The sequence below is a fragment of the Malania oleifera genome, chromosome 3, assembly GCF_029873635.1.
Source record: "Malania oleifera isolate guangnan ecotype guangnan chromosome 3, ASM2987363v1, whole genome shotgun sequence".
Classification (NCBI taxonomy): Eukaryota; Viridiplantae; Streptophyta; class Magnoliopsida; order Santalales; family Ximeniaceae; genus Malania; species Malania oleifera.
Window position 1 is genome coordinate 48352129 of NC_080419.1, and position 13937 is coordinate 48366065.

At 37.7% G+C, this 13937-nt stretch overlaps 1 protein-coding gene across 4 annotated transcripts in view; it reads right to left on the reverse strand.

Moving 5' to 3' along the window:
• The window catches only part of LOC131152343 (uncharacterized), a 100112-nt gene that overhangs the window by 41931 nt on the left and 44244 nt on the right, over positions 1 to 13937 (reverse strand). For all 4 annotated transcript variants that reach the window (XM_058104177.1, XM_058104178.1, XM_058104180.1 and 1 more), the window contains 2 exons: positions 4276 to 4316; positions 3396 to 3484 (listed from right to left, as the gene is read on the reverse strand). In XM_058104177.1, coding sequence (XP_057960160.1) covers positions 3396 to 3484; positions 4276 to 4316 — 130 coding nt within the window. The remainder of the gene's footprint in view (positions 1 to 3395; positions 3485 to 4275; positions 4317 to 13937) is intronic.

Sequence of the window (13937 nt, forward strand, 5' to 3'; positions counted from 1 at the left end):
GTTAAATGGATATTCAGATACTTGCGGGGTACATCGGGATATGGCATCATTTTCAGCAAGCAACAGGGTTGTCCTTCAGTAATGGGGTTTGTTGATGCAAATTATGCTGGAGATATGGACGACAGAAGGTCTACAACGGGATATGTATTTACCCTTGTAGGAGGACCGGTATGTTGGAGATCCATGGTACAATCTTTGGTTGCATTGTCCACGACTGAGGCGGAATATATGACAGTTGCAGAAGCTGCAAAGGAAGCCTTATGGCTTAATGGTTTAGTCAGAGAGCTAATGTTACAGCAAGATGGTGTGGTGCTGCATTGTGATAGTTTGAGTGTCATTTACTTGGCGAAAAATCAAGTATACCATGCTAGAACCAAGTACATCGATGTGAGGTTCCACAAGGTTCGGGAATTGATTGCTTCGGGTGAACTTGTGTTGGAGAAAGTACACACATCTGATAATGCAACAGATATTCTGACCAAATTAGTTACTTCAGAGAAGTTCAAGCATTGCTTGGACTTACTCCATGTCTCCTAGTAATAGAAGGGAAAATATACCCAACCAAGCGTTTTTAAAGTTTAAAGTGAAGCAGCTCATGTTTTTGAGATTCTCCTAAGGGGCGTATAATCGCCAAGGTGGAGATTGTTATTTGTGGCTCTTATACTTCTGTTTTGATAAGCAAAGGAAGAAAGAAAAACATGAAGGGGGCAGCAAAGCAAGATTCGTCGATGAGGAGCCTATGCTCGTCGACGAGGGAACAGCATAGGTTCGTCGATGAAGGTTCTGAAGCTCGTCGACGAACAATTACCAAGAGCAGGAATTTTTCAGATTTCTGGCATCGTCGACGAGAGTCCTGTATTCGTCGACGAAGGGTGGTCTTGGTCTTGTTGACGAGGTCCTGCAAGAGGCGCCTGGGCTGCAACAGTTTTTCTGAATTTTGAATTTTTGAACGTTGGGTGGTTGGGACAAACGGGGGGAAACCTCCGTGGGACTTCTATATATGTCATCTAGGCATATTTTGAGAGTGGAGATGATCATTAGAGAAGTGTACTGTCTAGATCTTGATTTTCATAGTGAAACTTTGGTTGCCATTGCTTCCGTGCATATAGGCTTTGCCGAACCACGTAAATCTTTGTGTTGTTGTTCTGGTTGTGTACGTTATTATTTACTTGTCGTTTAATTTCCGCTGTGCAGCTTCATTATCCGATCCATTATCACAACAATATATATATATCCATGCTTTAATGCTAATCTCCATTATTATTGTATATTGTATTACAAATATTGCACCTTGTACACCACATACTTGCCACCTTTTCTTCCGGCTTGGAGTTTGTTGAACAGATTGTTAATGTTAACTATATTAAAGACAACCAACAAAATAATGCCTCAACATGAAGGAACTTTAGCTCTCCAAATAGAATTAACAAGAATAAAATGAATGAATTAAAAAGGAATTTACAAGAAACATTAAAAAAACTTGCAAAGTCCAAACCACCGAATCCCTTGTAGATGAAGGCTCTACACCGAAAAACATCCAACAAATTGAGCAATAAATCCCACAATGCCACAAACCAAATCCCCCTCTTCAATCATGAACGAAGAAATAAGTGCACTATGTTAGCAAACAGAACCAATAAAGACGAGCAGTGGTGATAGGAAAAAAAATCCTCTCTCACCCCCACATCCTCCCAAATATGGATATGATAGCCATCACTGACTTTATAATAACTGGGGGGAAGAACAAGGAAGAATCTGCAAAATAAATCTTCAAGGAGTCTCCTGAATAACTCAAATACTAATTATTATGATCCATTCCCCTACAAGCCAAATTTTCTATGAATCACTACATGCCAAAAGAATTAATTTCCAAAGGAAGACTGCTAAAGAAAATTACCCACAGAGCAGTGTTTTCAGATAACAAGTTACAAACCATCAAAACATAATTTGCCATCTGTTCACCAGAATTACAAACCATCAAAACATAATTTGCCAACTGTTCACCAGAATTACAACTGCCATCATTTCTTGCTTTCACGGCCCATTTAGCTGAGTTTGCCCATTGGCTTCCTGCCCCCTCCCTCACTTCTTCACACACAAAGACACATAGGCGCACACACAAGCACACAAGTGAGAGGTTGCATCACAAAATTGGTGCTAAGGGGATGTTTGATAAAACGCAGTGTTATGAATTAATGAACTGGTTCAAAAACAATATCTAAACGAAAATGCCGAAACATATATATGAGTTTGATAATCAGGTTGTTTAAACATATAAAATATATGTATTTCTACCATTAAACATGGTCTAATAAATAACAAACTAGTAATAAAAAAAATTCTCATTTTCTCAGTGATCGAACACATTGCATTGTTCACATTCAAGTGGGGAAAATCAACAAAAAAACAAACACAAATTGGACAAAAATTGCTGTGTTTACATTCAACAAAATATTGCAGTGCCCAATTTGTTGTCCACGGGAGAACATCAGTCCTCATTCAGTAATTATTTCTACACAAATCAACACCCATAATGAATCAGAAACCCTTGTCTACAAACAGAAACTTTCACCCACAATCAATCTGGAAGGAGATGGACTACCGTCATCCCCATTCCCCTTAAAATTACCAAAAACCGAAGCCCAAGATTCAAGGCCCTAAATCAGAACCTCAAATTCCCCATGCAATTGCCCATAATTGAGGCCCCAACTTGGAGGCCTAAATCAGTGATAAAGAACAATATCTCAAATTTCCCTTCCAATTACTCAAAATCAAGACTACAATTGGGGCCCTAAAAATCTCTGATGACCAATGAAATCAATGAGGAGAGAGGCTAACATGAGTGAAGAGACAACAAACTTGGAGAGCAAGGGAGCAACCATTTGTAGATCCATGGAGGATCTGCCCATGGAAGAACCATCACCAAGAGCAGTTCCATGTAGTTGTTGCCAAGGGCACTGGTTCTCTAGAGAGGATGAGAGATCTAATCATGACGGAAGCAGTTGCACAGATCACAGATCCATGGACAATTCATTATGGCAGAGGGGGGAGAGAACGAGAGGTGTGGAGAGAAAAAAGAAAAATTAACTAGAATTTTTATTGAGCAAATAGGAGAATTGTTTGGCTCAGCGGTGTTACCAAATAATGACCAGTTCACTTTAATTTTGACCAAATAAATATCGGCTTATTAAGAAGCCAATTGGCACAAAACAAGGAGCCCTGAGACTGAACAATCATTTTATGACATGCACTGAGGAATTTCCAGTATATTTCCTACTAGATCATTGGAAGAATGATTAATGATGCAAATCAATACAATGGCACCATGCAGAACAAAAAGATGTCTATACTGCAAATAAGAAAAAACTGACAGTGGGCTCCACGTGGTCACCTACCCATCATTTTGATTCTTCACCCATACTTCCATCCATTGAGAAATTTGATTTTCTGAATAGATCAGATCGTGCGGAAGATTATCAAGAACCTAAAGAAAACAAATATAATAAATAACTAATAAATTTTTTTGAGGGGAGAAAGATCAATCTAACCAGAAAATGAAAAAGTGATTTATAGAGAAGATACAAGATGCTTTCAGTCCATTAACATCACTATTAATGCACAAGAAGGCCAAGGTGTGTGCCCTACTAGCCTCTATGTCAACAACTCTACAGTGGAAAGGCAACATTATATTAACATAACTAAAGCATTAACCATCTACTGCAGTTTTCCGTTATGGAAGCCTATAACTCCAAAACATTCTATGGCACAATTTGCAGCAGTCACCCACATCTGTTTACAAGTCTACTTCAATATTACTTGGATTTTTTTCAATGATGTTGAGAAATTATTATTTGGTAAAATGTTTTTGACTTCTCTATGAGAACTGTGCGACATGTCCAGTTATTTACAGCAACAAATAATGCATAGAAGAAACTTCTAGCCCACAAGCATCTGCATCGATGCACCCATTTGCAGGTATTCAATTGTGCACACGCACAAGCACCACCAAAACAGCCCTGCCCCACCACTCAAACCCACAAGCCCTGAGAGAGAAAGTGAGAGATTCCTGTAAAGCAAAGCCTCACCAGAAAGGGGTAGTAGAAAGTATGCCTAGTCTTTGAATCATTAAATATGCTTGCTCTTTGAATCATTGAATCTAAAAGGAGCCAGCAGGTGTATTCTAGAAAAATTTGGAACGTTTATCGGCAACATAACCCACGCTATTGCTCTAAAAACAATCCTTGCATTAATTGAACAGATCAAGATAGAACTTGCCTCCAGCATTATAACCCAACATGGTTGATGCTCCACATCTCCTGTTTAAAAAGAAAAGCTAGGCTTTAATTCAAAGCTGATGTTGCACATATGTGCAAGAGACCAGCCCAGCTGCACAATCGGAGAGAAAATAAAGAAGGAAACTGACCACAAAATAAGAAAAGCAGTCATCCATGCAAAAATGAACAATGCCAAATGATACAAGGCATCCAACGCACATGCAAAACGAACGAAATGAAAGGAGCATCATGACAAATACCAAATGCTTGATAAAAATAATTAAAATTGTCTACTTCCTAGATTCATCTGCTTGCTGACCAAAATATTCAACAAAGCGTATTGCAATATTGCAAATATTGACAAAATTGGGTTGATTGTTAGAAACTAGGTAAAACTGTTAAAACATATCTTTCTTTTTAAGATAAACAAAGAAATATATTAAAGGAAGAAAGAAGATGTACAATAAGGAAAAGATAGAAAGAAAAACCCAGGGAAAACGATATATCCTCCCATAAAAAAAGAAAAACAGCTAACCAAAAAGAAAGTACATAAAAGACTAACAAACTAACAACAACCAATCCCGATGCAAGTCTTCCAAAGAAACATGATGAAAAATCTATATTCTGAACACCAAAGGGGCGCTAGGAAGACCACTCTGCTCCAAAGCATTCTACTAAAAGTGGCAAAAGCTTCAGAGATTTTTGCATTTCTTTCCAACCAAATACACCAAATAATAACCAGAACATATTACAACACCAAAAAACTTTCCTATCTTTCCTCTTACCAAAATCTCCAAACATTATTAGTACAAAAACTCTCGAAAGTAGCAGAGCACACCCAATTTTCACCAAATACCCCAAAGAAACTATTCCAAAGAACATGAGAGAGGGGACAATGTAAGAATGTGTAAGAGCAGTTTCCTCATTCCAAAATCAGAGGACGCAAACATTGAGAGACAGGCCTTGTTAGCTCTTCACTTTTGACATAAATCATTTTTCTTTAGTATTGGTTTTATCAAGGAAAAATGGTTAAGGACAAAGACATAAAAGAAAGACGGCAAAGTTAATTTAGTAAGTTGTTTAATGAAAACCAACTAGAAGGCTTAAACTTAGATTTGACAAATGCGGAAAACACTAAAAATATGAGATTTAACCGCAAAATTAGAGTTAACGAAGTTAAGTTTGCACAAAAAATATGAAAAATGGGAAAGCTATAGGACTGGATAACATTCCAATTGAAGTTTGGAAATGCTTAGGTGATAACGGAATTATACGGTTAACTAAATTATTTAATACAATTATAAAAAAATAAGAAAATGTCAGATGAATGGAGTAAAATCACTTTAATATCTATATACAAAAATAAAGGAGATATTTAAAATTGTAATAACAAATGTGGAATTAAACTTATGAGTCATACAATGAAACTATGGGAAAGGGTAGTTGAACAAAGATTAAGGCTAGAAACGAAGGTCCAGAAAATCAATTTGGTTTTATGCCTAGGAGATCTACCACAAAAGTTATATATCTTTTAAGAAGATTAATGGAAAAGAAGAGGAACTTGAATATGGTATTTATCAACCTAGAGAATACATATGATAGGATATCAGGGAAGTTCTATGGTGAGTTTTAGAAGAAAAAAAAAAAAAAGGTGTATGTAGTAGGTATACTGATGTCATTAAGGATATGAATGATGGAGTAATGACTAGTGTAAGGACTATAGATGAAGAAACTAGAGAATTTCCTATCATCATAGGTGTACATCAAGGATCTACTTTGAGCCCTTATCTTTTTACTTTAGTGATAAACCAACTGACTAAGAGTATTCAAAATGAGGTTACAAGGTGTATGTTGTTTGCAGATGATACTGTATTGATTAATGAAACTAAGGGCAAAGCAGAGCAGAGTAGAGGCTGAGTTAGAATTATGGAGAGAAGCTTTGGAATCTAGAGACTTTAAGATAAGTAGAATAAGACAGAATATATAAAATGTAATTTCAATAATGATAGGAGGAATATTGGAGACAAAGTTAAACTAGATGAAGAAATAAATAGCACTTGTTGATTTCAATACCTTGGATATATTATGCAAGCTAAAGGAGAAATTGAAGAAGATGTAAGGCATAGAGTTAAAGCAGGTTGGGTAAAATGGATAAGTGCTTCAAGTGTGCTTTGTGATCGTAGAATACCCTTAAAATTGAAAGGGAAGTTTTACAGGATGGCTACAAGACCAACTATGCTATATGGATCAGAATGTTGGGCGACGAAGAAACAGAATATCCAAAAAGTAAAAGTTGTCGAGATGAAAATGAGTGGTATAACATTAAAAGATAAATTAAGGAATGAACATATTCGAGGTAAGTTAGGTGTAGCTCCTATAGAAAATAAGATAAGGAAGGGACGATTCAAATGGTATGGACACTTGCAACGTAGGCCACACAGTGCGCCAACGAGGAAGAGTAGGTTAGTTACTGTGGGGGGCAATAGAAGGCGTGGGGTAGACCTAAAATAACTTGGAATGAGATAATGAATAAGGATTTAATAGCCCTAAATCTGTTAAAAAGAAATGGTCCATGATCGTATAAATTGGCGGAAAAGGATTCATATAGCCGACCCCACCCAATTGGACTTAAGGTTTGGTTTTATTGTTTGTTGTTGTTGTATTGGTTTTATCAAGGAAAGCATTCCAAAAGAAGGCCTTGATCTTGAAGGAACTTTAGCTTTCCAAGACAGAGAATAAGGGGCAAAGGGGCTACCGTTTCGGTCATTGACCAAATGAAGAAAAAAAAAAACAAATTTGCATGAAAAATTTCCAGAAGAATCTAAAGCTCCAAACATGTTAAAGATCAAGCACAATAGCCAAAGAAGCAAGCTCATCTATTTCTCTCTCATTGACATTGCTCCCAAAATGAAAATCTCAAGAATGACCATCCTCTTGCAAATAAAGGTGGCAACAATACAAGACTTGTGAACAGACGAAAACTGAAAAAAAAAAAAAAAAAAAATTACCGAGGGAAATCAATAGCCAAAAGCACATTCCCAATCCAATTATCTTCCCAAAATCAAAGAATCTCTCCATTATCCACTTCATAACAAATATTAGGAAAGAAAAAAAGAAAGGTCTAAGAAAAAAAATTTTCCAAAGATGCAAGTAAATTAACTCCCGCTTTAGTATCACACCTATTTTGTAGAAGTCTAAATTTACTAGAAATTATCTAGTGCCAAAGAGAGTTGGGCTTTAAAAGAAAATGTCATAACCACTTCCCCACCAAGGATTTTTCACACCACATCACCTAGAACGAAACCACCCTCCCTTTTGGTCCTACTGAAAATGGTCCAAACAACTAAATGATCACTACCCCTTTCACCAGCCCCAACCACAAAAAAATAAATCCCTCCTCATCAACTTCTCTAATCTCCAAGCAAGTCTCACCAAGTGTCACAGGCTGAACACTTCACACCTTGTGAAGGGCCATGCAACACTTGTTACATCACTCTTGCTTAACTAGTCAGCATAAAGTATATCATGATTTCACGGTTTCACCATTTGAACAAATTCTCAACCATCAAATACAAAGTTATGCAAAAGCAATAAACAAGCATGAAAGTAGACAAGAGTCATGCGATATACTATAAAGCAATATAATTCATTATTGACACCTCCATAGGCAATGTGTATTTAGTAAGGGAGGCAAGTAGGCTAAACACATTTACAAAAGCCTGAGTTACAATGACTTATTGTAGAAATCCCGAGTGTCTTGGAGTGATTTAGGGGATATTTATGTAGAGAATTGTCTATTATTGAGAGAGATTATTTTAGGAGATTGTTTCCATCTTTAGCATACCCAATTGTATTATAAATATAATGCATCAGCTTGTACAAATTATTCATTCAAGAAATACAGAAAACCTATTCTGATTTCATGGTATCAGAGCTAGGGTTTCTATAATCCTAGTTAAAGATGGCAGAAGGAGTCGTCAACAGCAGAGGGTCGAGCACCTTTGAAGCTCACGACGGCGAGAATGAAGCCACCTCCACCTTGAATTCGAATGGGTTAGACAGCTCGTCCTCCTCACTCTCAGTGGAGAGACTGAACAGAAAGAATTTCTGTGAATGGGCTCATTCAATCAAACTTGTGATTGACGACAAAGGAAAGTTAGGCTACCTTACAAGCGAGAAGAAAAAGCCCGCCTCAACCGACGTTGCAGCTCTACAGAAGTGGAAGTCGAAGAACTCCATGGTGACTGCGTGGCTGGTGAACTCAATGAAACCTTTAATCGGCAAGACCTATCTGTTCCTACCATCGGCGAAGGATGTCTAGGATGCTATCCGAGAGACATACTTGGACGTTGAAAGCTACTCTCAAATCTTTGAGATCAAAACTCGGCTATGGCAGATGCGGCAAGGAGAAAGAGAAGTCACGATACTATATGGAGATGACGAATCTCTGGCAAGAACTCGACCTGAGCATTGAGGAAGAATGGGAATGCCCTAGAGACAGTGCCCAATACAAGAAAAGACTCGAGAATGAACGAGTCTTCAAATTTTTGGCTGTACTCAACTGAGACTTGGACGAGGTGCGAGGGAGGATTCTCGGCCGACGTCATCTGCCTTCAATTTGGGAAGTTCTCTCGGAGATGAGGCGAGAGGAGAACCAGTGCAAAGTGATGTTGAAGGAGCCGATTCTGATTGGAAACAATGGGCCCAAAATGTCTACCCTCATTTTAAGAGGAACTCCTACTAGGACAAGCCAAAAAACGCAAAAAGGAAGACCCTAGTGTGAGCACTGCCGCAAGTTGGAACACTCAAAAGATAATTGTTGGGACATACATGGGAAACCCGCAGATTGGAAGCTAAGACAGAATCCTAAAAATCATGGCTACCAAGCTGCTATTGATAACCCAGTCGAGAAACCACAAGGTGAGAAAAATAATAATTCCACTTCAAGTGGCACATTCAATCCAAAACAGTTGGAGCAACTCTATAAAATGTTTTCTACCATTCAAGCATCGGGTCAGTCTTCCACACGTATTCCTTCTGGTTCTTTAGCCCACCGAGGTAATTTTTTGACAGCCTTAAATATCATCTCTCATTACAAATCATCATGGATAATTGATTCTAGTGCCTCTAATCATATGAACGATTCCTATCATTTGTTCTCATCCTATTCACCTTGTGCTCTGTTGCAGGCAAAGGGAGTATTCGAATCACTGACTCTATAACTCTAAAATTTGTCCTACACGTACCTAGATTGTCTTGCAATTTGTTATCCATTAGCCAATTGACAAAAGATTCCAATTGCTCTGCTAAATTCGTTTCCTGTCACTGTGTTTTCCAGGACCAATCAGCGGGGAAGACGATTGGCAGTGCTAAGGAGTGTGAGGGACTCTACTACTTTGAGGAGGCGAATATGAGTGAACAATGTTAAACTACTATTTGTGATTCTGCATCTGTTTCTAGGGATAGTGAAATTTTGTTATGACATTCTAGGATAGGTCATCCAAATTTTCAATACTTAAGACGTTTATTTCCTTTCATTTGTTCAAATAAGATGTCTTCTGATTTTCAGTGTGAGATTTGTGAACTTGCAAATCACCAACGTAATTCCTTTCCAAAATCCACACACAAACCATCCAGCACAAACCATCCAGACCTTAGACTACGATTCACAATGATTTATGGGGGCCCTCACACTCTCTTAATCGCACTCACACGAAATGGTTTGTTACTTTTATTGATGATCACACTTGTATTTGTTGGGTTTACCTATTGAAAGATAAAACTGAAGTCCGTTATATTTTAATCAATTTCCACTCCATGATTCAAACACAATTCCAAACTCACATTCAAATCTTGCGTACTGGTAATGGTACAGAATATTTCAATAATATCTTGGGAAATTATCTTCAAGAAAATGGAATCATCCATCAAAGTTCCTGTGTGGATACCCCTCAACAAAATGGGGTTGCCGAACGCAAATGTAGGCATATTCTTGAAGTAGCTTGGGCATTAATGTTCACTACAAATATGAAAAAATATTTTTGGGGCGATGCCATTTTAACAGCTACATATCTCATTAATAGAATGTCTAGTCGGGTTCTTTCTTTTGCCACTCCTTTCCAAAAATTTGAAGAATGTTTTCCCAACTCTCAGCTCAACTCCAATCTCTCCCTAAAAATTTTTGGGTGTACTGTATTTGTACATGTTCATGGTCACAAAAGGGATAAATTGGAGCCTCGCGCCATTAAGTACGTTTTTATTGGTTACTCTCCTACTCAGAAAGGCTACAAATGTTATGATCTTGTCACCAAAAAATTGTTTGTTAGTCTTGATGTCACATTCTTTAAAACCACTCTTTACTTCCAAAAGCCCTCTCTTCATGGGGAGCATTGGAGTGAAGATCAGTTCTTTGATTTCTCTGTTAATGAATCTGTTTCATACATTGAGTCTATCAACACCACTGTCATTACACCATTCCCTAGTCTGTCATGTACAAAAGACCACTTAAACTCAAGGGGGGAGACAAACAAACAAAATAACAAGGAGATACTCGTTTACTCAAGGAAGCCAAAATCAAATAATAGAGAGAATCTCATACTTGAGGCACCAAGAGAGTTGGAACTAGTGATAGCTCCGAGCAACCATTAGTCCACGCCTAATCCCGATCAGGTAATAGATCCAAATGGTCATGAGCTTCCTTCTGATAAGTGTGCACCTGATGACATCAATTTACCCATTGCTCTCAGAAAACAAACTAGGTCATGTACTCCCCATCCCATTCCAAAATTCATGTCTTATAAAACTCTATCTATAGGGTGTCGTGCTTTTACCTCAAACCTTGACAGGATAAAAATTCCAAAGAATATCCAGGAAGCCTTGGAGATCCCTGAAAGGAGGGAAGCCGTCATGGAGGAAATGCGGGCCTTGGAAAAGAATGGAACTTGAGATATTATGAATTTTACGAGAGGGAAGAAGCTAGTACGCTGCAAATGGGTCACGGTGAAATATAGAGCTGATGGGACAGTTGAACGATATAAAGCCCATCTTGTTGCAAAAGGGTCTACAAAGACCTATGGCATTAACTACACGGTGACGTTTGCACAGGAGGCAAAATTGAATACAGTTCGGGTTCTCTTGTCCTTGGCAGCCAACTTGGATTGGCCACTTCAGCAACTCAACATTAATAGTGCATTTCTAAATGGCGAGTTAAAAGAAGAAGTCTACATGACATTGACAATACCACCAGGTTTCCATGAGAAAGGTGAAGAAAACAGAGTATGTAAGCTCAAGAAGTCCCTGTATGGACTCAAACAATCTCCTAGAGCATGGTTTGATAGATTTTCCAAGGTGATAAAGAACCAAGGATATCGACAAGGGCTATCAAATCACACTATGTTTTTCCAACACTCTGAAAGTGGGAAGAAAACAATTCTTATTGTGTATGTTGATGATATAATCCTAACTGGAGATGTTGAAGAAAGTCCTAGCTGTGGATTTGAAGTTAAAGACCTGGGTCAAATGCAATACTTCTTGGGAATGGAAGTTGTTAGATCAAAAAAGGGTATCAGTGTCTCTCAACGAAAGTATATCCTTGATCTCCTAACTGAAACTGGCATGTTTCGATGCAAACCTAGTGAAACCCCCATTGAAGCAGCAAAGAAAGTTGAAGACTGCGGAATATCAGTTGAAAAGAAGAGGTATCAGAGATTGGTTGGTAAACTAATCTATCTATCACATACCAGACCCGACATCACATTTGCAGTAAGTGTGGTAAGCCAACACATGCATTCACCAAAGGAGACTCACCTAGAGGTTGTGTACAAGATTCGCAAGTATCTCAAGGGTTCTCCGAGCAAAGGAATCTTCTTTGAGAAGTGTGAAAGCAAGGAAGTAGAAGTTTTCACATATGCTAATTGGGCAGGATCAGCGGAAAATAGAAGGTCTACCACTAGATATTGCACCTTTGTATGGGGAAATTTGGTGACTTAAAAGAGTAAAAAACATAATGCAGTAGCTCAAAGTAGTGCTGAAGCTGAGTTCAGGGCTGTTGCACAAGGGATATGTGAACGACTGTGGTTACGGAAACTTTTGGAAGAACTACAAATCACGGTGAAATTCCCTATCAAACTCTATTGTAATAACAAAGCAGTCATCAGTATCTCTCTCAATCTAGTTCAACATGACAGGACTAGGCATGTAGAAGTGGACCGACACTTCATCAAAGAAAAGGTTGAAGAAGGAACCACTTGTATGACTTATGTTCCTACCAAGGAACAAACAACAAACATCTTTACCAAAGGGTTAGCCCAACAGAGTTTTGATGATTTCATCTGCAAGTTGGATATGATCAATATCTATGATCCAACTTGAGGGGGAGTGTAGAAATCTTGAGTGTCTTGGAGTGATTTAGGGGATATTTATGCAGAAAATTGTCTATTATTGAGAGAGATTATTTTAGGAGATTGTTTCCATCTTTAGCATACCCAATTGTATATAAGTATAAAGTATCGGCTTGTACAAATTATTCATTCAAGAAATACAAAAAACCTATTCTAATTTCACTTATGAACACTCAACTTCCTCCAAAGAGCTTTCTACACTATTCTAGCTCTAGCACTAGGAAACATCAAACTAGCAAAGGAGTCGTACTCCCATTTTACAATAAGGCAATTTCTTACTCGAAGTAAAACCCACACGTATTTACACAATGGTTACCCATCCCATCTACACCAAGCAAGTGGTCATAAACAAGCATAATGCCCTGAACAAGCTTAGCTTATGACACTAGGGTTTTATATATATATATATATATAGCAAAAGAGAATTCACTAATAGGAAGAGAATTCACAAGAGAGAGAATGAGACACCTCCTAGAAAAGGGTCGGAACAGTCCAGAAAAACAGCTAATAAAAAAGATAAGATCAAAAGAGAATTCACTAATAGGAAGAGAATTCACAAGAGAGAGAATGAGACACCTCCTAGAAAAGGGTCGGAACAGTCCAGAAAAACAGCTAATAAAAAAGATAAGATCAATAAGTTAATACATTCCTCCAATCTCTCTGTAACTCATGAAAACTAATTCCTCTGAAAAATCCAAAGCAACCGCGCCACGGTGAGGCCAAATATTGAATTTTATCTTAAACCAGCGCCCAATTTAATTTCATCCCAGTGAATATGCATGCATTATGCTCCAACCATAACCCCCATAAAACTGCTAGTATTCCAAACTTCCATAGACCTGCCCTTTCTTTTCTTCTTCCAGAAAGTGCAAAAAAAATAGCTAACTATTCTCCCACCAAAGACGGGCATACCCAGCTCTCACCTGAAATACCTGAAAGCTTATTTAAATTCTCCAAGAAAACTCACAGTGCAAAAAAGATGAGAAGCCGTATCAAAAATTTAATAACAAAGCACACATACATTGGGAGAGAAAACCTTCAAAAGTCTTCTGATTTGCAGCAAGTTATTAATATTAATTTTATTAAGCACAACCAACCAAGTGAAAGCCTTAATTTTTGGGGGAGCATTGGCCTTCCAGATGATATGATAGAGTGGGAAATAAGAATCGATGTGCGTCAAGAATTCATATAATATATTTATATATATATATATATATATATATATATATACATATATATATATAAAGCATGCAAGAATACACGT